This window comes from Mus musculus, chromosome 4 (assembly GCF_000001635.26).
Source record: "Mus musculus strain C57BL/6J chromosome 4, GRCm38.p6 C57BL/6J".
NCBI classification, from domain to species: Eukaryota; Metazoa; Chordata; class Mammalia; order Rodentia; family Muridae; genus Mus; species Mus musculus.
In genome coordinates, this window is record NC_000070.6 from 132512160 (window position 1) to 132535485 (window position 23326).

Sequence of the window (23326 nt, forward strand, 5' to 3'; positions counted from 1 at the left end):
TTCAGTATTATTTCATCAGCTACTGAATAAAGTGAAACCTCTAGGTGGATCCTCAAGGCCTGCCAAGATACGTTTCAGCCTACATCTTCAGTCTTATCTGTCACACCCATGATCCTTCAACTTTTTCAATACTCCTCTGCAAGTTCTACTCCTTGAAGTGACAGGGAGCCTTTAGAGCTTTCATCCTGTTGGGGGCCTGAGTGAAGCCTTCAAGATGCTGCTCCCTCCGGAAGCCCCCTTCAGCCCTGCTGAAAAGTCACCTTGCCCCTGCTCCTCAACACCTTTAACCTCCTCCTGGCTCTGCTTACCAAACACATGGAGCTTCAGTACCGCATTTACAAGCCTTACCCCTTCCTTCCAGTTAATGGACTTTATTACCAGCCATGTGTGAAGACACTTCCATTTAGAAAGGTAAAACTGATTGTCAACCACACTGCATTTTTTTTTTTTTGACTGCATTAAGCTGTGGAAAACATCACTTAAAGCAGTAATCATGTCTATCTCTGGATCACTCCCTCAGTGGCATGGCATATTATACTTTTGTTTTCAGTACTGGAATTAAACCGTGGTCTTACACATGCTAGGAAATGCTCTCTTGAGCTACTCCTCCATCTCTCCAGTGCATATTTTTAAACGAATATGTTATTGTCTTCATAAGAACAATCCTAGCTGGGCAGTGGTGGCACATGCCTTTAATCCCAGCACTTGGGAGGCAGAGGCAGGCAGATTTCTGAGTTTGAGGCCAGCCTGGTCTACAGAGTGAGTTCCAGGACAGCCAGAGCTACACAGAGAAACCCTGTCTCAAAACAAAAACAAGATTTATTTATTTATTTATTTATTTATTTAATGTGAGTACACAGTAGCTATCCTCAGACACACCAGAAGAGGGCGTCAGATCTCATTACGGATGGTTGTGAGCCACCATATGGTTGCTGGGATTTGAACTCAGGACCTTCGGAAGAGCTGTCAGTGTTCTTACCCAGTGTGCCATCTCTCCAGCCCGAGAAATCCTGTCTTGAAAGATTTAAAAAAAAAAAAAAAAGTCACCAAGGGACCCTACATGAACTACATGAGGGGATCCTTTGTAAAAGTAAAAAAGAAAATTGACTTTCTGATCTTCAGAGATAAAACTATAAGCTCCACTTATGAGGCAAATGATTTTTGTGGAGGAGAACCAGAAGACACTAATACTCTAAAGCAGATGATCTTTTGTGACCTAGCTTCTAAAGAATGAAAGTGGAGGTGGCGCAGACTTTTAAACAGTATTCTGCTCTACTAACAAGAGTCCAGGATCCACCCATTAGCCCATTATAACTCTCACCACAACCTCCTCAAGTAGCCTTTATGTCCCGGTTTGACACGTGACAAAACTGAAGCTCTCAAGAGGTGTGCTGGCCGAGGTCAGGTGGCTCAGTAATGTGCAACATGCTCAAAGGCAGTATGACTCCACAGCAGAAACTGTCCCACCAGTGAGGAAAGAAGGAAGTGAATAGCTAAGAGGCAGGCTGGCACTTGTGATTGATGCCTAAACCAGATCTATTAATTAGGAGTAAGAGACATAACTGTAAAGTGGCCTAGAATGGGCGTGTCCGCACATCTCTGTGGCAGGGCCTCTGTGGGAAGCTCAGTTGCCGGTTGAAGATGGCTAGGGCGGCTAGAACCTGAGTAAGAGTAACCAGCGGAGGTGGAGGGACTCGCAGGCTGTGCTCAGAGAAATCTGCGTCTTCCCTCCCTCTTTCATTCAGTAAACAGTTTTGACCATGGAGTGTGTGCCAGTGGCTAGGTTTGGCTGTGGCAATTCAGCAGTGACTCTGCCAGCTTGGTGAGGGATGGGGAGGTGTGCTAGACACTGGGTGGACGCATCCCTCCCGTACCCCTCCCCCATGCCTTGCATAGTGTTTGGTCAGGCAAGGTCTCCTTCTTCCTCCTGTTGCCATACTCTCTGGACTCTTGCATCAGCCGTGTTAAAGCCACTGATTGGCCAAAGCTCTTTTGATTCCTGGAGACATGTCTAGATCACATCTGAAAGGTTTTTTTTTTGAGACTTCTTCAATTTCAGACCCTGTCAGACTAAAAACCTAATGGGATTCTCATCTTTTTTTTTTTTTTCAGAATTAATTTTATGGCATCAAATTCTTGAATCATTGTATTATAATGCCTTTACATTGTAACCATTCCAGGCACTATGGTTTATCACTCCTTGTGGGGTCCCCCCCCCAACTCTTACTATTTTCCAACTCCCCAATTGCAGAACACAGTTTCTGCCCAGGGAATTCTTGTAGGAGAGAAGCCCCTCTCGCTCCGATTGGCTTGATAAAACCAAAGGAGACACTCCACACACCCACCAGTAGCTTACTCACCTTCACTTGCTCCTTAAAGCAGCCATTGTGTGAGGTCCCGAACAAGGACTAACCCTGACTTCACCTCTTTAAGTTGTTACAGACCCCCAGAAACAGAGTCAGCTCCGATCCTAACAGCGACTCGATCGCTTGTTTTTGTCTCTATTCACCAAATTAAGCCCCTTCCTTTCCCAACTCTTGAATCAGTTTTATCGACTAAATCAAGGACGTTCGTTCGGAAGGAGATCTCTCTCCGATCAACGTGCAGAGTTTGTCTTGATAAAGTCACTTCCCTCGACTGCACATTTTGGATAGAAAACGTCAAGTTTGGAAAAGCTCATCTTTCTTAGTAAAATATGAAGGCTCATCTATTCTGGGTGCTTTCGGGGCAATTAGCTGGACTTTTCTAGTTTGATCAGTTGAGCGAGCCCGCAGCGCCCCCTGCAGGCCAGATCTTGCTATAGCTCAACCCCGGTGAACTGAAAAAAGGCTTCCAGGGCCGCTCCAAAGGATTCTGTACAGAACCCCATATCATGGCGTCAAGGTCTTAATAAGAAGACATGCGGTGGCTAAGTAAATACCATGTGGCTTCTGAAGTGTCTAGCAAGGAATAAGCTTTCATAAAACTTCACAGCCTAAATATTTCTCCCATTGCTTCGCTAAAAACCCTCGGAAAACTGTCTGCGGCATGGAGACCAGATGTTAAGGTCCAGCCAACCGACACTTTAACAGTCTGATCCAGTGGCTTGATTTTTAAAAAAATTGTTTCCTATGGTACCCTACTACCTATCATGATGGGCAGAGGGGGTGAAGGGCGGAGGCAGTCCTAGCTTTTTAAACCGTGTGAAATCAGAACAAGTCATTTCTCTCTGCCCCTGTTTCCTGCTGTGTCAAAGCAGGGCTGTTGTGAGCACGAAAGCTAACGCAGAACTCTTCAACAGGGCAGCAGGGGTTGTTATTTATATTGCTGTTTTTCCCCAAAGTATCCTCGGCAAAAGCAGCAACACTCCTCCCCGACCCCTTGGTGCTCAGCAACAGGCTCTTCTTACGTAAATCGCGGCGGCCAATGAGCAGACATGTGGGCGGGGTTTAGAATAAGCCAATAGGAGCCTGCAGCGACGCTCTGGATAGGACCAGGCATGTTTCCAGGCTGACAAGGCAACTCTCCGAAGCTGTTGAGGAGACCTGAAAGGTCTTTAAAATCTTCTTGCTCTGCCTATCAACCGGGCTCTGATTGGTCTAAAACTCAGCGCCTGCCTCTCCTCCGCCCGCCCTGAGCAGGAAGGGAGCTGGTAGCACAAGGCTTACTTTTTTTTTTTTTTTTCTTAATATTTGAGACTAGGTCTGTACACCAGGCCCATAACTCAAATCCGGAACTCAAACTTGTTATGTATCCAGAGGCTGATCTTAACTTTATGATGGCCCTGCCACAACTTCCCAAGTATCTGGGATTGCAAGTCTGTGTTGCCTCCCCTGGTGTTTTAAATCTCTACACATTCTTTCGCATGTGGGGATGTAGCTCAGTGGTAGAGCGCATGCTTAGCATGCATGAGGTCCTGGGTTCGATCTCCAGGTTTTTTTTTTTTAAATCCATTTACACACTTAAGTGCTTCTATGTGTTACATTTTTAATATTAAAGAGGCCCTTGCCGGGCGTGGTGGCGCACGCCTTTAATCCCAGCACTCAGGAGGCAGAGGCAGGCGAATTTCTGAGTTCGAGGCCAGCCTGGTCTACAGAGTGAGTTCCAGGACAGCCAGGGCTACACAGAGAAACCCTGTCTCGAAAAACAAAAACAAAAAAAGAGGCCCTCAAGCATGGCATGATAATGGTTGTTGAAGGCCACACTGGGCTACAGAGTGATTTATCTCGGAAACTCAGTAAGTGCTAGTATCAAAAATAAATAAATAAGTAAATAAACAAGTAAGTAAGTAAATAAATAAATAAATAAAAAGTGAAAGAGAAGCCTGTTTGTTGTTTAAAGAACAGAAAGGAACAACTATTGATTTCCCTACTTTAGTCCCCTGAGTAGGTGGCTTTCCAGAGTTGTTTTTTGTTTGTTTGTTTGTTTGTTTGTTTGTTTTTCGAGACAGGGTTTCTCTGTATAGCCCTGGCTGTCCTGGAACTCACTTTGTAGACCAGGGTGGCCTCAAACTCAGAAATTCACCTGCCTCTGGCTCCCAAATTCTGGGATTAAAGGCGTGCACCACCACTGCCCAGCTTGTATTTATTGTCTTTGTAAGCTCTTACATAATGCAGGGTCTTTTGTAGCACAGGTCTCCTTGGCCTTTTGTAGACCGGGGGTGGGGGTGGGGGGAGGGTGGGGTGGGGTGGGGGGATATATGAGACCTTGACTGACTGCTTGTCCTGTGCACAAGCTGGAGTGCTTAGATTATACCCCTGTGCTATCATTCTGGGCTCTTCAACTTTTAATCCTTTACAAAAAATCAGTAGTTTATTTCTTTTCCGTTTATGTGCCTGTGTGTGACCCGATGAGCACAAGGTGCCCTCAGAGGCCTCTGCTACACGAGACCTTGTCTTTTTTTTTTTTTAAAGATTTGTTTATTGGGGGCTGGAGAGATGGCTCAGCGGTTAAGAGCACTGACTGCTCTTCCAAAGGTCCTGAGTTCAAATCCCAGCAACCACATGGTGGCTCACAACCATCCGTAATGAGATCTGATGCCCTCTTCTGGAGTGTCTGAGGACAGCTACAGTATATTTACATATAATAATAAAAAAAAAAGATTTGTTTATTATTATATCTAAGGACCTTCGGAAGAGCAGTCGGTGCTCTTAATCACTGAGCCATCTCTCCAGCCCGAGACCTTGTCTTAACAAAAAACATTTGATTTTTCACCTAGGTATGATTTCTCTGGTGACACTGAGGTCATCAGCGGGTAGCTAGACTTGTCTTGTACTGTTTTCAGCAATCATGAAGCACACGGAGCATTTAACTTGTCCACATTACCTATAGGAATCTGAGTCCAAAACCTCCAGGAAAGATCTACCTCCCATTCCTCAATATAGCTGAGCCTGGCGGCCCACGCCTGGAAACCTAGCTCCTGGGGAGGCTGAGGCAGGCAGATCATAAGTTCAAAGGCCAGTTGGAGAGTTTAGTGAAACCCTATTCCCCAGTTCCAAAATGAAAAGTACAGAGATGAGGGGAGCTGGAGAGACAGCTCAGCAGTTAAGAGCACCAGCTGCTCTTCCAGAGGACGTAGGTTCTAGCACCCAGTGTCTCACAATCACTTGCAATTGCAGTTCCAGAGAGTTCAATGTCTTCTTCCAGCCGCCATGGGTACCAGGCATGCAAGTCATGCATAGGCCTACATACATGCAAGACACACACACACATCGGAAAACTAATTTAAGTAAAACCAAGAAGTGCACTTTGAGGCCAGACATTTGGGGGTAGGGAGTAAGATGAGGGCTGGGGCGTGAGAGAGCTTGTATGCATGTGTGTTCTCATGTGTGTCAAGGCACACCTGTGGAAGCCCGAAGGCACTGTGGTGGGAGTCAGTTTTCTCCTTCTACCATTTGATACTGGGGTGCAATTCAGGTCCTTATGGGGTTGGCAAGTGCCCTTAAGCACTGAGTCATCTCGCCCACCCCCCTTTCTTGTGTTGGGGACCAAGCCCTGGGCCTTGAGCATGTTAGGCTCAGTATCCTCAACTTCCTTCTACTTTTGCAAGTACTTATTGACCTTTGCTCGGGGGTCAAGGCATAAGGCAACCACAGGAGTTTCTCACTCGCTTTCCCGACTTTTCTCCTCTCCTTTAGGTTAGTAGTTAGGTAATCATTAACTCCCCCCTCCCGCTTAAGAGACAAGGTCTACTACTTTGTGCAGCTGGCATTAAAAACTTGGGCTCAAGCCTGGTGTGGTGGCTCAGACCTTTAGTCCCCCCACCCTTGCCCCCGCCCCCAACCCGTACTCGGAAGGCAGAGAGCTCTGAGTTTGAGGCCAGCCTGGTCTACAGAATAAGTTCCAGGATGTCCAGGGATACATGGAGAAACCCTGTCCCCAGAAACAAAACAAACAAACAACAAGAAAAAGAAAAAAAGAGAAGAAAGGAAAAGAAAAGAAAAGACAAGGAAAGAAAGAAGAAAAATGGGCTGGAGAGATGGCTAGATGGCTCAATATTTAAGAGCATTTACTGTTCTTCCAGAGGTCCTGAGTTCAATTGCCAGCAACCACATGGTAGCTCAAGACCATCTGTAATGGGATCCAATGCCCTCTTCTGGTGTGTCTGAAGACAGCAATGGTGTACTCACATATATAAATAAATCTTTAGGGGCTGGCAAGATGGCTCAGTGGTTAAGAGCACCGACTGCTCTTTCGAAGGTGCAGAGTTCAAATCCCAGCAACCACATGGTGGCTCACAACCATCCGTAACAAAATCTGATGCCCTCTTTTGGAGTGTCTGAAGACAGCTACAGTGTACTTACATATAATAAATAAATAGATCTTTAAAAATAAATAAATAAATAAATCTTTAAAAAAAAGAAAGAAAGAGGGGCTGGAGAGATGGCTCAGGGGTTAAGAGCACCGATTGCTCTTCCAAAGGTCCTGAGTTCCCAGCAACCACATGGTGGCTCACAACCATCTGTAAGGAGATCTGACTCCCTCTTCTGGAGTATATGAAGACAACTACAGTGTACTTACACATAATAAATAAATAAATCTTTAAAAAAGGAAGAAAGGAAGAAAGAAAAGAAAGAAAAAAGCCTTAGGCTCAGGGGATCTTCTAGCCTCAGCTCCTAAGTAGCTAGGATCAGGAGTTGGTGCTGCCACAGAAAAGAGTTTTAATGCTCATCTATTGAGTAACATCTTTCTGAGTACTATCAGGTCAAAGTCAGCCAATCTGTGTAAAGCCGGGAATGAAACGTTGAGAAAGAAGTGACATCCCCTTAGCGTGTGCTCCTTATTCTCTACACTCCCTGACCTACCTCCAGCTGTCTATTTGCACTTGCTATAAAAAACATAGAAACATGATTTATTCACTTTTAAATTTTAAGAATTTTTTTTGTAATGTGTGTAGGTGTTTTGCCTGCATGTATGTCTGTAAACCATTTAGGCCAGAAGAAGGCACTGAATCTCCTGGAACTGGAGTTAAAGATGGCTGTGAGCCATCGTGTAAAGGTTGGGATTCAAACCTGGATCTTTTGGACCTTAAACACAATTTTAAAAGGGAGTGGGGGACTAGAGAGATAGCCCAGCAGTTAAGAGCATGTGGTATCCTTACAGAAGACCTGTGTACAGTTCCCAGCACACACATGGCAGCTCACCGACATCTGTAACTCCAGTTCCAGGGTATGAGAGATTCTCTTCTGACTCTATAGGTATCATGCATGCACCTGGCTCACATAATACATACATACATACATACATACATACATACATACATACATGTAGAGAACACACACACATAAAGTAAAATAAATCTAAAACAAACCAAAAGACTTGGGAGCTGGAGAGACAGCTCAGCTGCAAAGAGCATTTGATGCTCTTGCAGAGGACGCAGGTTTGGTTCCTGGTACCCACCTTGTTGCTCACAACCATCAGGAACTGCCGTTCCTCGGTTGGAGAGTTTACTTCTTTTTCTGGCCTCTCCAGCACTAGGTGCCCACTGGCAGTGTGCTCAGACATATATGCAGACATGCACACAGAAAATAAATAAATTAATTAAGCTTCACAAAATCATAGATCCGGAAATGTTCAAGAGCTTCCGGGTCACCAGTGGACGATACAGATTTCTACTTAAAAGCCAGCTGGATAGAAGCTCTGAGATAGAAGTCACACATAATATTTGGTGGTTTGCCATGGTAAAAACTAAAATAGCTACAAATCAAAGCAATTGTGTATGGCTGTCCATGCCAACAATTCTAGCACTTGGGAGGTAGAAGCAGGAGGGTCAGAAGTTTGAGGCCATCCTGGGCTACATGAGACTGTGTGAAAAAGAAAAATAAATTTGTTTTATTTCCATAACTAAATGGATAAATAGGTTACACACTTGGAAGAGTCATGTCTTTTGTGGACCTATGTATTTAGTTCATGTGTCCCTTCTCCCAAGCCAAAAAGCTTCTTGGGCTACAGATGTAAATAGTTGTAGGGAAAACATGGAAGGAACAGAGCCAGCATTTTTAGGGTTCCTGGTGATGGCACCAGAACCTCTCCACCTTAGGGTTTTTTTTGGGGGGGGGGAGGAAATACAGTAGCAAATTAACTCTTTGATCTGAGGGAATAAGCTACACCTTGTTTTCGGATGTGAGAACAAGGAGATCTGTGATGATAAGGAGTTGGACATGGTGGTGCAGGCCTGGAAACCAGGATAGGTGGTGTTATATCCAAAATGAATTCAAGACCACCCAGTACCTTCCCCTTCGAAAAGGACTTCCAAACTGTACTAGAAGGCCAAGTGCAGATCCAGATAAGGAAACTGGCTGACTAAACAAATGTAAAAACATAGTTTTAGCAGTCAAAAATGACTGAGCCTACAAGCTGCTAAAACAGTATTAGCTGTTCTCAGAGAAATAATCATAACAAGATTAACAATTCTCCTGCCCCTGCCCCACACTGAATTCTGAGAAAGACCACAAACCACCCTGACCTTGTTGCTAGAATCCCCCTGATGTTGATAGCTGTGACTTTAATAGCTGTGACTGACCCATAAGTTCAAAATGTATTACTGCTTTGCTGACCAAATCATAATATCCCACCATGGGAGCAAGCAAAGTGAGGGACTAGGCCAAAGGGCTACTTAGTCACTATACAAACCAACCAATGCCTGAAAGGGTTACTTGCTACACAAATGAGAACCCTGTTGCTCAAATCTGTCCCTTACAAAGATATAAAAAGTGTGTTCTTGTTGGGCATGGTGGCACACGCCTTTAATCCCAGCACTCCGGAGGCAGAGGCAGGTGGATTTCTGAGTTCGAGGCCATCCTAGTCTACAAAGTCAGTTCCAGGACAGCCAGGACTACACAGAGAAACCCTGTCTCGAAAAACCAAAAAAAAAAAAAAAAAGAAAAGAAAAACCAAAAAACCAAAAATCGGGGTCCTGGGGTGGTGACAGTGCATGCCTTTAATCCCAGCACTCAGGAGGCAGAGGCTGGCAGATCTCTGAGTTTGAAGCTAGCATGCTCTCCAGAGTAAGAGTAAGTTCCTGGGCAGCCAGAGCTACATAGAGAAAAGAAAGAAAGACCAAAAGAGAAGTGAAATAGTAATTTAAAGCCATAAAAAAGAAATAAAAATATTCTAGTAAAAGTATTTACAAAAAAAAAGGGGGGTGGGGGATGGACTGGAGAGATGGCTCAGTGGTTAAGAGCACTGACTGCTCTTCCAGAGGTCCTGAGTTCAATTCCCAATAACCACATGGTGGCTCACAACCATCTGTAATGTGATGTCTGAAGACAGCTGCAGTGTACTCATATAAATAAAAAAATAAATCTTGAAAAAAAAAGTATTTACATAGGTTGATGTAAAATGCAGCAGAAGCTGGGGAGATTAAAGTATTTGCTGCACAGGTGTGAGGACCCAAGTTGGAATCCTCAGAAGCCACACAAGGCCAGGTGGCTGTGGTAGGGACCTGGTGGCCCACCTGTGACTCTAGTACTCAGAAAGCCAGGACAAGGGAGCCCCAGAGCAAGTTGAATAGCCAGACTAACTTTATTGGTGAGATCTAGATTCAATTGAGGGACTGTGCCTCACATGCCACACACACACACACACACACACACACACACACACACACACACACACACTATGCTGGGCTTGGTAGTTCATGCCTGTAATCCCAGCATTGGGGAAGCCAAAGCTTGAGGATTGTTATTTCTGGCTAGCCTGAGCAACATAATGCTTTAAGGAGTAAAACTTCATCAAAATAGAAAATCCAGCCAGTCATACTGCCAAGTTCAGGTGATTTATCATTTAAATGGTTAATGATTCATCTTTTATGATGTACACTTGATCAGATTTTTAAAATAGAATAAAATAGAATTTGCATGAGTATTTTGCCTGTATGTATGTATGTGCACTATGTTTGGACCTGATGCCCACAGACTCCAGGAGAGGTCACCAGGCATTGGGTCTCCTGGAATTGAAGTTACAGATGGTTGTGAATCACCATGTGGGTGCTGGGAACTGAATCTCCATCCTCTGTAGGAGTAGTAAGTGTTCTTTCTTTCTTTTTTAAGATTTTTTCTTTTTTTTTATTTTTCTCTTTTTTTTATTTTTCTCTTTTTTAAGATTTATTTAAAAAATAAATCTTGTTATATATGAGTACACTGTAGCTGCCTTCAGACATACCAGAAGAGGGTGTCAGAGCTCATTACAGATGATCATGAGCCACCATGTGGTTGCTGGGATTTGAACTCAGGACCTTCAGAAGAGCAGTCAATACTCTTAACCACTGAGCCATCTCCCTAGCTCCTCCATTTAAAAAAAATTAAATATTTCTATGTATATTAGTGTTTTGTCTTTATGTCTGTGTATACAGAGCTTGTGGAAGCCAGAAGAGGGTATAAATCTCCTGGAACTTACATCAGATAGTTGTTAGCTGCCACATGGTGCTGTGAATCCAACCCAGATCCTCTGGAAAGCAACAAATGCTTTTAACTACTGGGCCATTTCTCCAGCCTCTTGCTTGGTTTAAAGAGCTATTTATTTTATATGCGTGAGTACACTGTCATTGTCCTTAGATAGACCAGAAGAGGTCATCAGATCCCATTACAGATGGCTGTGAGCCACCATGTGGTTGCTGGGAATTGAACTCAGGGTCTCTGAAAGAGCAACCAGTGCTCCTAACCACTGAGCCATCTCTCCAGGCCCTTGTTTGTTTTTTTCAAGACAAAGTCATATAGCCCAAGTTGGCTTCAAACTGCCTATGTGCCGAGCGTGACCTAGAACTCCTGATCTCACTGCCTTTTCCTCTTGAATGCTAAAATACCAGCTGTACCGGAATTTTAAAAATAAGAGCTAGATCTGGTAGTACATGCCTGGAAATTCCAGCACTTCAGAGGGTGAGCTAGGAGGATGATGAGTTCAAGGCCAGCCCAGGCTATGTAGCGTATCTATATAACACACCTTTACTCCCATTTGGGAAGCAGAGGCAGGCGGATCTCTTGAGTTTGAGACCAGCCTGGTTTACAGAGCGAGTTCCAGTACAGCCAGGGCTATGCAGAGAAAAACCAAAAGAAACAAACCAAAAACAAAGATAAAGAAAGCAGGGCTGGAGAGATGGCTCAGCAGTTAAGAGCATTGACTGCTCTTCCAGAAGTCCTAAGTTCAATTCCCAGCAACCACATGGTGGCTCACAACCATCTGCGATGGGGTCTGCTGCCCAATTCTAGTGTGTCTGAAGGGAGCAATGGTGTACTCACATACATAAAATAAATAAATAATAATAATAATAAAAAGATAAAGAAAGCGAGAATAAACACACTTGGTATGGTGACACAGGTCTGTGATCCCAGCGCTGAGGAGGTGGGGCTACTCAATAAGTTTGAGGCCAGCCGGGGCCTCACCTAAAACAAAATAAACTCAAGAACAAAGAGAGAGGGAAGGGGGGGGATGGGGAGACCAAAAGAGAGAGGAAAAAAGTATATTCACTCTAGGGGGCAGAGGCAGAAGGATTGCTATAAATTTGAAGGGGACCATAGTGATTTGCATTACAAACCAGCAAGAAAATAAAATAAAAACTAACCAACGGGGTGGGGTCAGGGGTAAGATTAGTGTTTTCACAAGTTCTTTCTTTTGCTGAAGACTCCCAAGTGATAGATCCCTGGGAGTAGGGTACCGGTGGCTTAGGCATTCTGCTGCCTAAGAAAGAAAAGGAGGGAAGAAAGGCTTTCCGGAGGACCGGAAGAAGGAATAAAGGACTGAGGAGTGGAACACAGAGATTAAGCATGCCTGTGGCTAGTTTAGCCCGTGGAAATTGGTAGATCCTAGCCTGTTGCTACCCTGCCACACTGTGGCTACCCCGCCACACTGTCACCTCCATATGCACTGGGGGAACGGTTTTCAATCTCCGGAAGCCGGTTTGCTTGTTCAGAGGCAGGCTTCTTTAAGTACAATTCCATTGAGCCACACCTCCTCTTGTCTTTTCTATCATCCTGTCCCTTTGAGCCCCAGGTCTGGGTGCAGGGCCTAACCTGTTCTCCTCCAGCTTCCCCCACGCATCGCCGTTGGATTACTGCCCACATTTTTGACTAATCCTTTTTTTAACCAGGACTCTTTCCCAGTAGGCCGTGGATTCCATAAGAAAAGGAGCTGTCGCTATTTTGTAGCTGGATCTCCAGTGAACACTGCGCGCCCAGCATACAGTAGATACCAATAGCAACTTTGCTGGACAAAAGTTTAAAGGAACTTAAAAGGCTGACTTGTACCGCAGCACATCGCCTAAACAAGCCCGCTGAAAGCTTTGGGTTCAGGCCCAAGCTTGGCATAAAACTGAATGTGCTGGAGGCACACACCCATGCACTCTCAAGGTTGGGCTCAGTGGGGAAGGGCACTTGCTGTGTAAGCAGGAGGACCTCACTTTAGATCCTAACACCCACATAAAAATTGGGCGTGGCTTTGCGCATGTTAACGCTGAGCATGGCTGGGAGGAGGGAGGAGATAGGAGGATTGCTAAGGTTGCTGGCTATTATATTTTTGAGAACCTTTTCCCTGGACAGACATAAAGAAACACCTACCTCCTCCTTATCAGCATCAACAACAAACCAAAGCAGGATTTCACCAAAGCCCAACTGGGGAAACCGATTCATTTACTAAACTTGTTTAGAATATGACTGGCCCAAAACAACCATACCACCAGAAAGTCTGACTTTAGCATGTATAAGCACTTCCCTATGGCTGCACAGATTGAATCCCGCCCTTCAGTTAACCTTCCACAGATTGTATATTCAAGCACATCTACCGAGTACCAGGCCTTGTACAGGCAGGCGGGAATTATATACAGCTCTCTGGGAAGAGCATGAGGAAGGAGCTAGCATTCCAGGTCCCGTGAGAGACCCCTTCTCAAGAGAGTAAGGTAGAAGTGTGATAGGGGGCTGGAGATGTGGCTCAGGGGTTTAAGAGCACTGACTGCTCTTCCAGAGATCCTGAGTTCAATTCCCAGCAACCACATGGTGGCTTACAACCATCTGTAATGGGATCTGATGCCCTCTTCTGGTGTGTCTGAAGACAGCTACAATGTACTCATATAAATAAAATAAATAAATCTTTAAAAAAAAAAGTGTGATAGGACATTGTATCCTGGTCCAGTCTCTGTGCATCTGGACTTCTCTTTGGCTATGTGAAAAGTTGAGTTCAAGGCCAGCCTGGGATATATGAGACCTGTCTCACACACACACACACACACACACACACACACACACACCCACACACACAACCTAGGGTTTTGTTTTTTTTTCTGTTCTTTTTAACCTAGAACATTAGAATATGTAACAATGTTTATAGGGCCCAGGGCTCTCTCTGTAAGAATTGGGCAAAGAAACCTGGGCGGTGGTGTAAGAATTGGGCAAAGAAACCTGGGCGGTGGTGACGCACGCCTTTAATTCCAACACTTGGGAGGCAGATGCAGGCGGATTTCTGAGTTTGAGGCCAACCTGATCTACAAAGTGAGTTCCAGGACAGCCAGGGCTATACAGGGAAACCCTGTCTCGAAAAACAAAAGACAAAAACCAAAACAAAACACAGATGCTACCCTTAAAATAGAGTATACCTCTTGGTGACAAGGTAGAAACTGAATTTTTGTCCTTGTTGGGGCCTTCAGCTCAATGTCTTGGACAGAGAATAAACTGCTCAAAGAGCCAGGCCAGTGACTCTCAGTTCCAGCCACAGTTTGGTGGGGGGAAACACAGGGAGATTTTTAAAAATACCAATGTCCAGGACCAAATTGTTTTGATTTTTATTTTGCTGAGGTACGGTCTTACTGTGTTGCTGGCTGGCCTCCAATTCTCTTGACTCAGTCTTCTGAATTCTGAGGTGTTTGCTACTACCGACAGCTATTTTTGTTTCTTCTTTGATTAAAAATATATTTGTTTAATAGCCAGATGTGGTGGTATAACCATTAATTCCAGCACTCAGGAAGCAGAGGCAGGTGGAGCTCTATGAAGCTGAGGCCAGCCTGGTCTACAGAGCACGTTCCAGGACAGCCAGGGCTGCACAGAGAAACCCTATGTTGAAACATCAAATATAGTAATAAGATTGTATATGTATGAGTCTTTTGGTGTTTGCCTGCATGTATGTATACCACATCCATGCTTGGTGCCTTTGTCCCTGGATCTCCTGGAACTGGAGTTACAAGCAGCTATGAGCCATCCTGTGGGAGCTAGGAACCGAACACAGCAAATGCTCAACTGCCGAGCCATCTCTCTAGCTCCCTCTTCTTGTGAGATAAGGTTCTGCAATGGAGTCCAGGGATGGCTTGAGATGTGCCTGTGTCAACCTTAAGTGTTGACATTATGAATGTAAGTCACCTTAGGTAGGAGGGCCTGTGGGAGAGGTGTGTGTGTGTGTGTGTGTGTGTGTGTGTGTGTGTGTGTGTATGTGAGTGTGTGTGTATGTGAGTGTGTGTGTGGTATATAGGTACTAAGGTGTATGCACATGTGAGCACCTGAGCGCAGAAGATATCTTTCCTCATTCTCTTAATTGCTTTGTATTTTTTTGTTTTGAGACAGGGTCTCTCATTGTACCGAATGCTTATGGATTACGCTAGGCTGATGGCTGATGACTAAGCAGCTTTGGAGATCCTCCTGCCTCCAGCTCCCTTTGCCCCCCTCCAGACTAGTTACAGGTCCTCATGTGGATACAGAGGGCACTTTATTGTCTGAGCCATCTCTTCAGCCATACATTTGGATTTAATTGGTCCTAAGATAATGTTGATTCTCCTCTTCTTCCTCCCCACCCTTCCCCAACTTCTCTTCCCAGGCTGGGACTCAAACCCAGGAACTATTCAAGTGTTTGACCAGTGGGGTAGACTTTTTGTTTGTTTGTTTGTTTTTCAAGACAGGGTTTCTCTGTGTAGCCCTAGCTGTCCCGGAACTCATTCTATAGACCAGGTGGCTTTCATCCATCTGCCTCTGCCTCCCCCCAAGTGCTGGGATTAAAAGTGTGTACCAGGGGCTGGCGAGATGGCTCAGTGGTTAAGAGTGCCGACTGCTCTTCCGAAGGTCCCGAGTTCAAATCCCAGCAACCACATGGTGGCTCACAACCATCCGTAACAAAATCTGATGCCCTCTTCTGGAGTATCTGAGGACAGCTACAGTGTACTTACATATAATAAATAAATAAGTAAATCTTAAAAAAAAAAAGATTTGTTAAAAAAAAAAAAGTGTGTACCATAACTGCTCAGCTAAAAACAACTTTTGGGTTAACTGCTGTGGAAACCTCCAAGAGCTAGGATCACGAGTTTGCACTGCAGAGGCATGCACAAACATGCTGAAGGGCCTCCTGTCACAGCCGACATGTCAGTGCCAACACAAACCACAGCCATGTCTACACTTACCCAAGGAGCCTGCATCCATCGATCCATCCTCTGAGGAACAGACAGCAACCACTTCTCACACCGCATGGAAGAGGGAACTATTGGCATCAAAACCGCAGCCCTGGAACTGTAGCTAAGGGTTTTGAGAGCACTATCGGGAGGAAACAGCTTTCTGCTCAGGACAAACTTCACAAGACCTTGGAGAAGTTACCTCACAACCTGCTGCAACTCTGGCTATAACATGAGGCTGAGGATGTAGCACAGTGGTAAGGTGCATACTTATAGTACATACGGGTAAGAACCTTCATTTGATTTCCAGGAGTATCAAGTCTAAAAAAGTATGCATAATTAATGAAAATGGGGGTGCTGGAGAGATGGCTCAGCGGCTAAGAGCACAGCGACTGCTCTTCCAGAGGTCCTGAGTTCAAATCCCAGCAACCACATGGTGGCTCACAACCATCTGTAATGGGGTCTCATGACCTCTCTGGTGTGTCTGAGAGAGCAATAGTGTACTCATGTATATAAATAAATAAATATTTAAAAAATTAATGAAAATATTTTGCCAAAAATAACTTCAGATGTAACAAGCAGATAATTGTAACTTGCTCTGTAACTTTTACATCTTGTGCAAGCTGTAAATAATCTATTTTATAAAATTCTATAGGATTAGCTCTTTTTTTTTTCAAGACAGGGTTTCTCTGTGTAGCCCTGGCTGTCCTGGAACTCACTTTGTAGACCAGGCTGGCCTCGAACTCAGAAATCCGCCTGCCTCTGCCTCCGGAGTGCTGGGATTAAAGGCGTACGCCACCACGCCTGGCTTGGATTAGTTCTTAAAGAAAGAAAATGGGGGGCTGGAGAGATGGCTCAACGGTTAAGAGCACCGACTGCTCTTCTGAAAATCCTGAGTTCAAATCCCAGCAACCACTTGTGGCTCCCAACCATCCATAATGAGACCTGAAGCTCTCTTCTGAAGTGTCTGAAGACGTGTACTTACATGTAATAAACAAACATATATATCATAAAAAAAAGGGCCGGGCAGTGGTGGCATACTCCTTTAATCCCAGCACTTGTGAGGCAGAAGCTGGTGGATTTCTGAGTTTGAGGCCAGCCTGGTCTACAGGACAGCCAGGGCTACACAAAGAAACCCTGTCTCAAAACCAAACGAAACAAAAAAATCAAAACAAACAGAAAACAAAAAGAAAAGAAAGAAAAGAAAAAAGGAAAAAGAAACCAAAAAAGGGCTGGTAGGATGGCTCAATGGTTAAAGGTGTTTGCCACCAAGCCTGGCAATGATCTGGATTTGACCCCCAGAACCCACATGGTAGGGAATGGAGTCCTCTCCTAAGTTGTCCTCGGATCTCTGCGGCAGAAACATACTCACTCACCACTCCAAACCTTCCCCATACCTAAAATAACTGTGTAAAACACACACACACACACACACACACACACACACACACACACACACACACACACACAGAGTCCACAGCAGTAGAACGCTGAGTCATCTAGACATTGAATACTCACACAACCGGGAAGACTTCCTCAATTCCAATGCAAGGGGGAAGAAAGGTCTGCCCTGAGATCTCTGCACTGAGGGTCATAAGTTTTACTGTGTTATTCCTGGCAACGTTTTCCATACCTAGTGCTGGGATTATACCAGGCCCTCATGCATGTCTAAGCAATGGCTTTACTATGGAGTTAGGTCAACTGTTGGTCTCAGAAGGCCAGACTGTTTTTTGTTTTGTTTTGTTTTGTTTTTTCCTAGAACTAACTGACCAGGCTAGCCAGGAACTAACAGAAATCTGCCTGCCTCTGCTTTCTGAATGCTAGGATCAAAGGTGTGTGCCACCACTGCCTGGCTCTATGTATCTTTTTAAAAAAGAATTTGTTGGAAAGTGAAAAAAAAAAAAAAACCAACTTTTTTTTTCCTGAGACAGGGTTTCTTCGTATAGTCCTGGCTGTCCTGAAACTCACTCTGTAGACCAGGCTGGCCTCGAACTCAGAAATCCGCCTGCCTCTGCCTCCCGAGTGCTGGGAATACAGGCGTGCGCCACCACGCCTGGCTTTGGGAATGATTTCTAATTGTAGTTGTCTCACGCTTAGAGCAATAGCTAGTTCATATGAAAGAGCCAGCCTTCTAGTAAGACAGTGCTATTGTTTCTGGTCCTAGCCTTAGAAACCACTCTGTTTACTCTTTCCTCCAGACCGCAGCTAGGCTTAGGCATTGGACTGGGGTTTACGTTTCAAGCTGTCTCTGCACATTCTGATTAGACTGAGGTCAGGGTCACACCCTCCCCCGTACTCTATTTAGTAGAAACCCTCAATTCATTCTAATGGATGAGAAGTTTCTGTCCCTTAGTGGTTCTCAACCTTCCTAATGCTTCAACCCCTTAAAGGTTTGGTTGCTACTTCATAACTGTAATTTCCCTGCTGTTTTTCCGATCAGAATGTCAATATTTGATGGTTCAGATGTCCTTAGGCGGCTCCCGTGAAAGGGTCGTTCTACCCACAAACGGGGTCTCAAGCCAAAGGTTGAGAACTGCTGCTCTAGACAGTAGAAGGCATCAGGCAAGTTTCCTGGTGATCGTTTATTATCTGTTAGTAGCACACAGACCAAATAGTAATCATTCAAAGCCATGTGTCTACAGACGTGGGGAGTGATACGGGCCACTCTGTGAGGGACCGACTGCGCGCATTCAATGATTATTCTTTAGTTGTTGGATCTTCTTCTTATGGCGTTCAATTTGCTTCTGCAGACGCTCTATCTCCTTCGAATGGTGGTCAATCTCATCTTCATGGTGTTTCCTCAGGGCAGCCAGCTGTTCTTTAGTCTTCTCTCTATAAAGAAACAGTGGCTGAGGGATTTAATCCAATCTTTCATCTCAAGGAGATCTTTACTTTACTTTAATCACATTTACTTGTATATGTGCACAGGGTGGGGTGGGAGGTGGGGGGTGCAGCTTGTGGGAGTCAGGGTTCAGTTCCCAGCATCCACATGATGGCCTACAACCATCTATAACTGCAGTTCTAGGGGCTTCAACTGCTGTCCTTGGATAAGTTCCAGATTGAAGTTTCCTGAGTTGGGAGGGAAAATTGGCTCTGGAAACTTTCTCTCCTAGAGAACTCAGGCTCCATTTCTAGAACCCACACAGCAGCTCACAAGCACATGTAACTGCGGTTCCAGGGTACTAGCCTCCACAGGTACCAGGTACTCATGGGATATACATACATACATATATGCAGGCAACACACACACAGAAAATCAGAGTGAAGAGACGGCTCTGAGATGAAGATAATGTATTTCTCTTCTAGAAGAATCCAAATTCAATTCCCAATACCAATGTCAGGCAGCTCACAACTATCTGTAACTCCTCTCTACTGGTTTCTGATGGTCCCCACACACTTGGCCCAAGCATGCATACACACACACAAAAGTGCACATGCACATACAGGCATGTTTAAATAAAGGTGTGCAACACCGTGATCAGCTTTTTTTTTTTTTTTTTTTTTTTTTTACATTTTTTACATTTTACATGTATGTTTTGGCTGCATCTTTTTATGTATGGCTTTCATGGAACTCAATATGTAGACCAGTCTGGTCTCAGACTCAAGAGCTCTGCCTGCTTCTTCTGCCTCTGTCTCTAGAACACTGGGATTAAAGGCACAGGATACATGCATGTATTGCCCATGTAGGCCAGAAGGGAGTTTGAGATGCCGTAGAACTGGAGCTATGGACAGCTGTTAGACACTGTGAGAGCACTAGCAATAGAACCTGGTTCCTCTGGAAGAGCAGTCATTGCTATTAGGCCCTGAGCCATCTCTCCAGCATAGGACCTCAGGTTGGTTCCCAGTACCCGTTTCTTTTCTTTTCTTTTTTTAAATTTTATTTTACGTATATGAGTACACTGTTGCTGGTGGATTCCATTACAGATGGTTGTGAGGCACCAGGTGGTTGCTGGGAATTGAACTCAGGACCTCTGGAACAGCAGTTGGTGCTCTTAACCGCTGAGCCATCTCTCCAGCCCCCAAGCACCCATTTCAAGAGTTTAGAACTACGTGTATTTCTAATTCCAAGGGCACCTAATCTCTAACTCCCAATGGGCACCTGTACTTGTGCACATATCCCAACACCGTCACAGAATTAAAGGAAAGAAAACTCAAACACAATCCAACAAAACAATAATACATAAGGTAAAGGACATAGGTCCCAAGCCAGGAGTGGTGGCATAGCTTAAAATTCCAACACTTGAAAGGCTGAGGCAGGAGAATTGCCATCCTGATAATTGTTTTGTTTTTAAGATTTATTTATTATACATAAGTACACTGTAGCTGACTTCAGACACACCAGAAGAGAGCATCAGATCTCACTATGGGTGGTTAAAAGCCACCATGTGGTTGCTGGGATTTGAACTCAGGACCTTTGGAAGAGCAGTCAGTGCCCTTACCCGCTGAGCCATCTCACCAGCCCCCTGATAATTGTTTTTTTTTGTTTTGTTTTTTTTGGGTACTGAGACTTGAAATCCAGGTCTCTGTTTAAGTTCTTATTCCATAAATGAGCAACAACCCCTATGGGCTTAGGACGCAGACCAAAGGAGAAACGGAAGCAAGATTAGTTTCTGGCTGCTCTCCAGTGGACAGAAGTTAAAGATAACTCAGGGCCGGGAAAAGGTTGTAGATAGACCTAGTCCACTCCCTATTTCTAACCAGTCCAGAGAAATGTACAACCCAGGGCCTGAGTAGTGCAAGTCTCCCGGAGTGGGGGAAGTCTAACCTTGAGCAGCTACTATCTAGATCATGAGAACTGGAGACACGTGGAGGATCTAGAAATGGCTGACAGGATCTGAGGCCTCAGGGAATGGACACAGCCTTACAAAAACTAAAGAGAGGAGAGGGAAGTTGGGGAGAAAAGATGGGGGTGACAGGTGAGTGAGCCGGGCTCAGAGGCTCTGCATGTTCTGGCTAGTTGTAAACACTGCTCGGAGCACCTGGGGGAGTCTCGCACAACCAGGGGTGCAGAGGGGATGACTGCGGGGGAAATGCGGGGAAGATGACAGCAAACGATAAATTAGGAGACTACCCTTGGGCTGAGTCCTGCAGAACCGGTGTAAAAGGCTTAAGGCTGGCTGGGAGGCCAGCAGTGCGATACTAGCAGTCTCGACTACGAGGCGACCCGATGGCTTCATCAGCCTTGGAATTCTGCCAGAAGATGGGCGCCCCAAGGGACCAGGTAAAGATGGGTGGAGCGACAGAGAGCGTAGAAAGGACAGGGAGGACGACTGGGGGCTGGACTTGGGACCAGGTGGGCCTCACCGGAAGTACCGATCCTCTTCAGCCTTTTCTCGTTTTCCGAAGGCTCCACCAGCTTCTCGGATGGAGCCAGCGCCCGTATCCATGCTATCCGACTGCAAAGAGAGTCGTGGACGTGAAAAGAAAAGGCACAACAAGGGAGAGAGAACCTGCGCCCCGCGATGGGCGCTGGGCCGTGCCGCCACCTACCGAGTCCGAGACGAAGCCTCGGGTTTGCAGGACCTTCATACCCCAGACACCGAACCGAGCCCGAACTGCCAACGCCGAGCCTGCCATTGTCTTCGGCGTTGCTCAGCTCGCGTTGCGGGCGTGGCTGCTTCTCTCCTAGCGCGCTAACTGCGAGGGCGGCTGAACTGCCAATCTAGACGCCGGGGAGGTGGGACGAGCACGGAAACCGCGAATCAGGAGGGAGGGGGCGGGGCTTATGATATCTGCAGCGTTTGTTGAGAGGGAGGCGGATTTATCCCTTAGTTAACAGTTAATAAACAAGGCTCTAACGCATCATGACCCAGGAGTCTACAGAGCGAAGTCAAAAGATGAATCTTGGCTTTTGGTCTCTTTAGAATGAGGCATTTCGTTCACTCCCACTGCACAATTTCCGTCCAAAGGTCGATTTTATTAAAAATGTACACGATGGCAAGCCCTATGGACATGAATAGATTGGGGAAACACAAAGTTTGTGGTAGCCATGCCTAGGATGCCGACAGCCTGGATATCGACCTCAAACCTCTGTTTATACATATGAAATCGTGTTTATCTCTTAAGAGGTGTTCTTGTTCTTTGGTTATATTGCCACTGCAGTGCCTTCTCTCACCTTAAATGTCACTTTCTCAGAGAAACCCTTCTTTGACCTTCCTAGTCATCCTGACAGCAATTTTTTTTTATCCTTGCTTCTGAGTTCTTTCTCACAGTTTACTTTGTGAAGCCATCAGAGCCTTAGTAGGTAGTGAATTAGTAATTTTGAACTGTATCAATGTGTCGGTGAATGGACCTAATAACTTGGTGACGGGCTACAAGGACACTGAAAAGAACATCAAGCGAACTGGTGGTACAAACCTGTAATCCCAGCACTCCTGAGGCACACAGGAAGAGCTTAATCTAGCTTAATCTAGCCTATTCGACAAAGGGAATTCTGGGCCAGCCAGGGCTTCATAACAAGATCCTGTTTTCAGAAACAAACGAATAAACACCCACACCCCCCCATACACTCCCCCCCCGCACCCCCCCCGCCCCCCACACATAGGGCTAGTGCTGGGCCCCAATGGTGAAAGGAGAGAACGGACTCTTGAAAGTTGTTCTCCCTGACCTCTCCATGTGCATTGTGACACTGTGCCCCCACTAATAAGTAAGTATAATTTTAAAAATTAAATAACAAACTCCAAGCACAGATCCTTATACATGCATGCTCATAATTGCTTCCATCCCATTTTCCGATTTTGTCCCTACCTCAATGAGATCTGTTGTAACTCGGGATGGCCTCAAACTCGCAGTGAAGAAGCCAATTTCTCATCTTTCCGTCTCCACCTCCCCAGAGTTGGGGTTACAGGCATATGTCCAGCTTCATAATACTATTTCACAGTGGTCCAAAGGTGAGAAGACCCCAAATGTTGAACTACTGAAGAGGTCAACAAATCATAGCATAGACATACCTTTGAGGAATTGGATGCCACCATAAAATGCAGTAAAAAAAAAAAAAATTTTTTTGACAGTTTTTTTTTCACAGGCCTGGCTGTCCTGAAACTTACTATAGAGACTAGGCTGGCCCCAAACTCAGAAGATCTGCCTACCTCTGCCTCTGGAGTACCAGGATAGGCTCCACTGGGATAAACTCTTAAAAAACTGGTACATGGTGGTTACCCAGGCCAGTTCCAGCACTCCAGGGAGTCATGTAGATCTCTGTGAGTTTGAGGTCAGCCTGGTCTACAGAGAGAATTCCAGGACAACCAAGGCTACACAGAGAAATCCTGGGTCAAAAAAACCAAAAAACTGTCACATGAAAAAAACCTAAATAAGAATTGTATAAGTAGATTCCATCCATGGGAAATGTCCAGAATAATAATAGGTATATCCAGAGACAACAGATTTCTTTCTGTCAGAGACTGGAGACAACCAGGGCAACACTATGAAACTTTATCCTTATTCTGAAAAACCAAAACTAAAACCGAAAAAAAAAAAAAAGAGGTCTCGGCCCCT

The 23326-nt window shown here is 45.2% G+C and overlaps 1 protein-coding gene and 1 non-coding gene across 4 annotated transcripts; one reads left to right on the forward strand and one right to left on the reverse strand.

Annotated features, from left to right (window-relative positions):
- Window positions 1-3848: 3848 nt before the first annotated feature.
- On the forward strand, window positions 3849-3920 carry n-TAagc8. Its single transcript has one exon. It is a non-coding gene; the product is annotated as a tRNA-Ala (tRNA).
- Window positions 3921-18395: 14475 nt separating this feature from the next.
- Atpif1 (ATPase inhibitory factor 1) lies at window positions 18396-23291 on the reverse strand. 3 transcript variants are annotated; one of them, XM_030253107.1, is made up of 4 exons: window positions 22783-23291; window positions 21323-21494; window positions 21137-21228; window positions 18396-18664 (listed from the first exon to the last, which is right to left on the reverse strand). In XM_030253107.1, exons 2-4 carry the CDS (start codon window positions 21407-21409, stop codon window positions 18523-18525), a joined length of 321 nt encoding a protein of 106 aa, XP_030108967.1. In that variant the 5' UTR covers window positions 21410-21494; window positions 22783-23291; the 3' UTR covers window positions 18396-18522. The 3 variants fall into 3 exon arrangements, with proteins under 3 accessions (XP_030108967.1, XP_030108966.1, NP_031538.2); XM_030253106.1 differs by having other exon boundaries at window positions 22580-23255; NM_007512.4 differs by having other exon boundaries at window positions 21323-21776; window positions 22580-23255.
- Window positions 23292-23326: the final 35 nt, after the last annotated feature.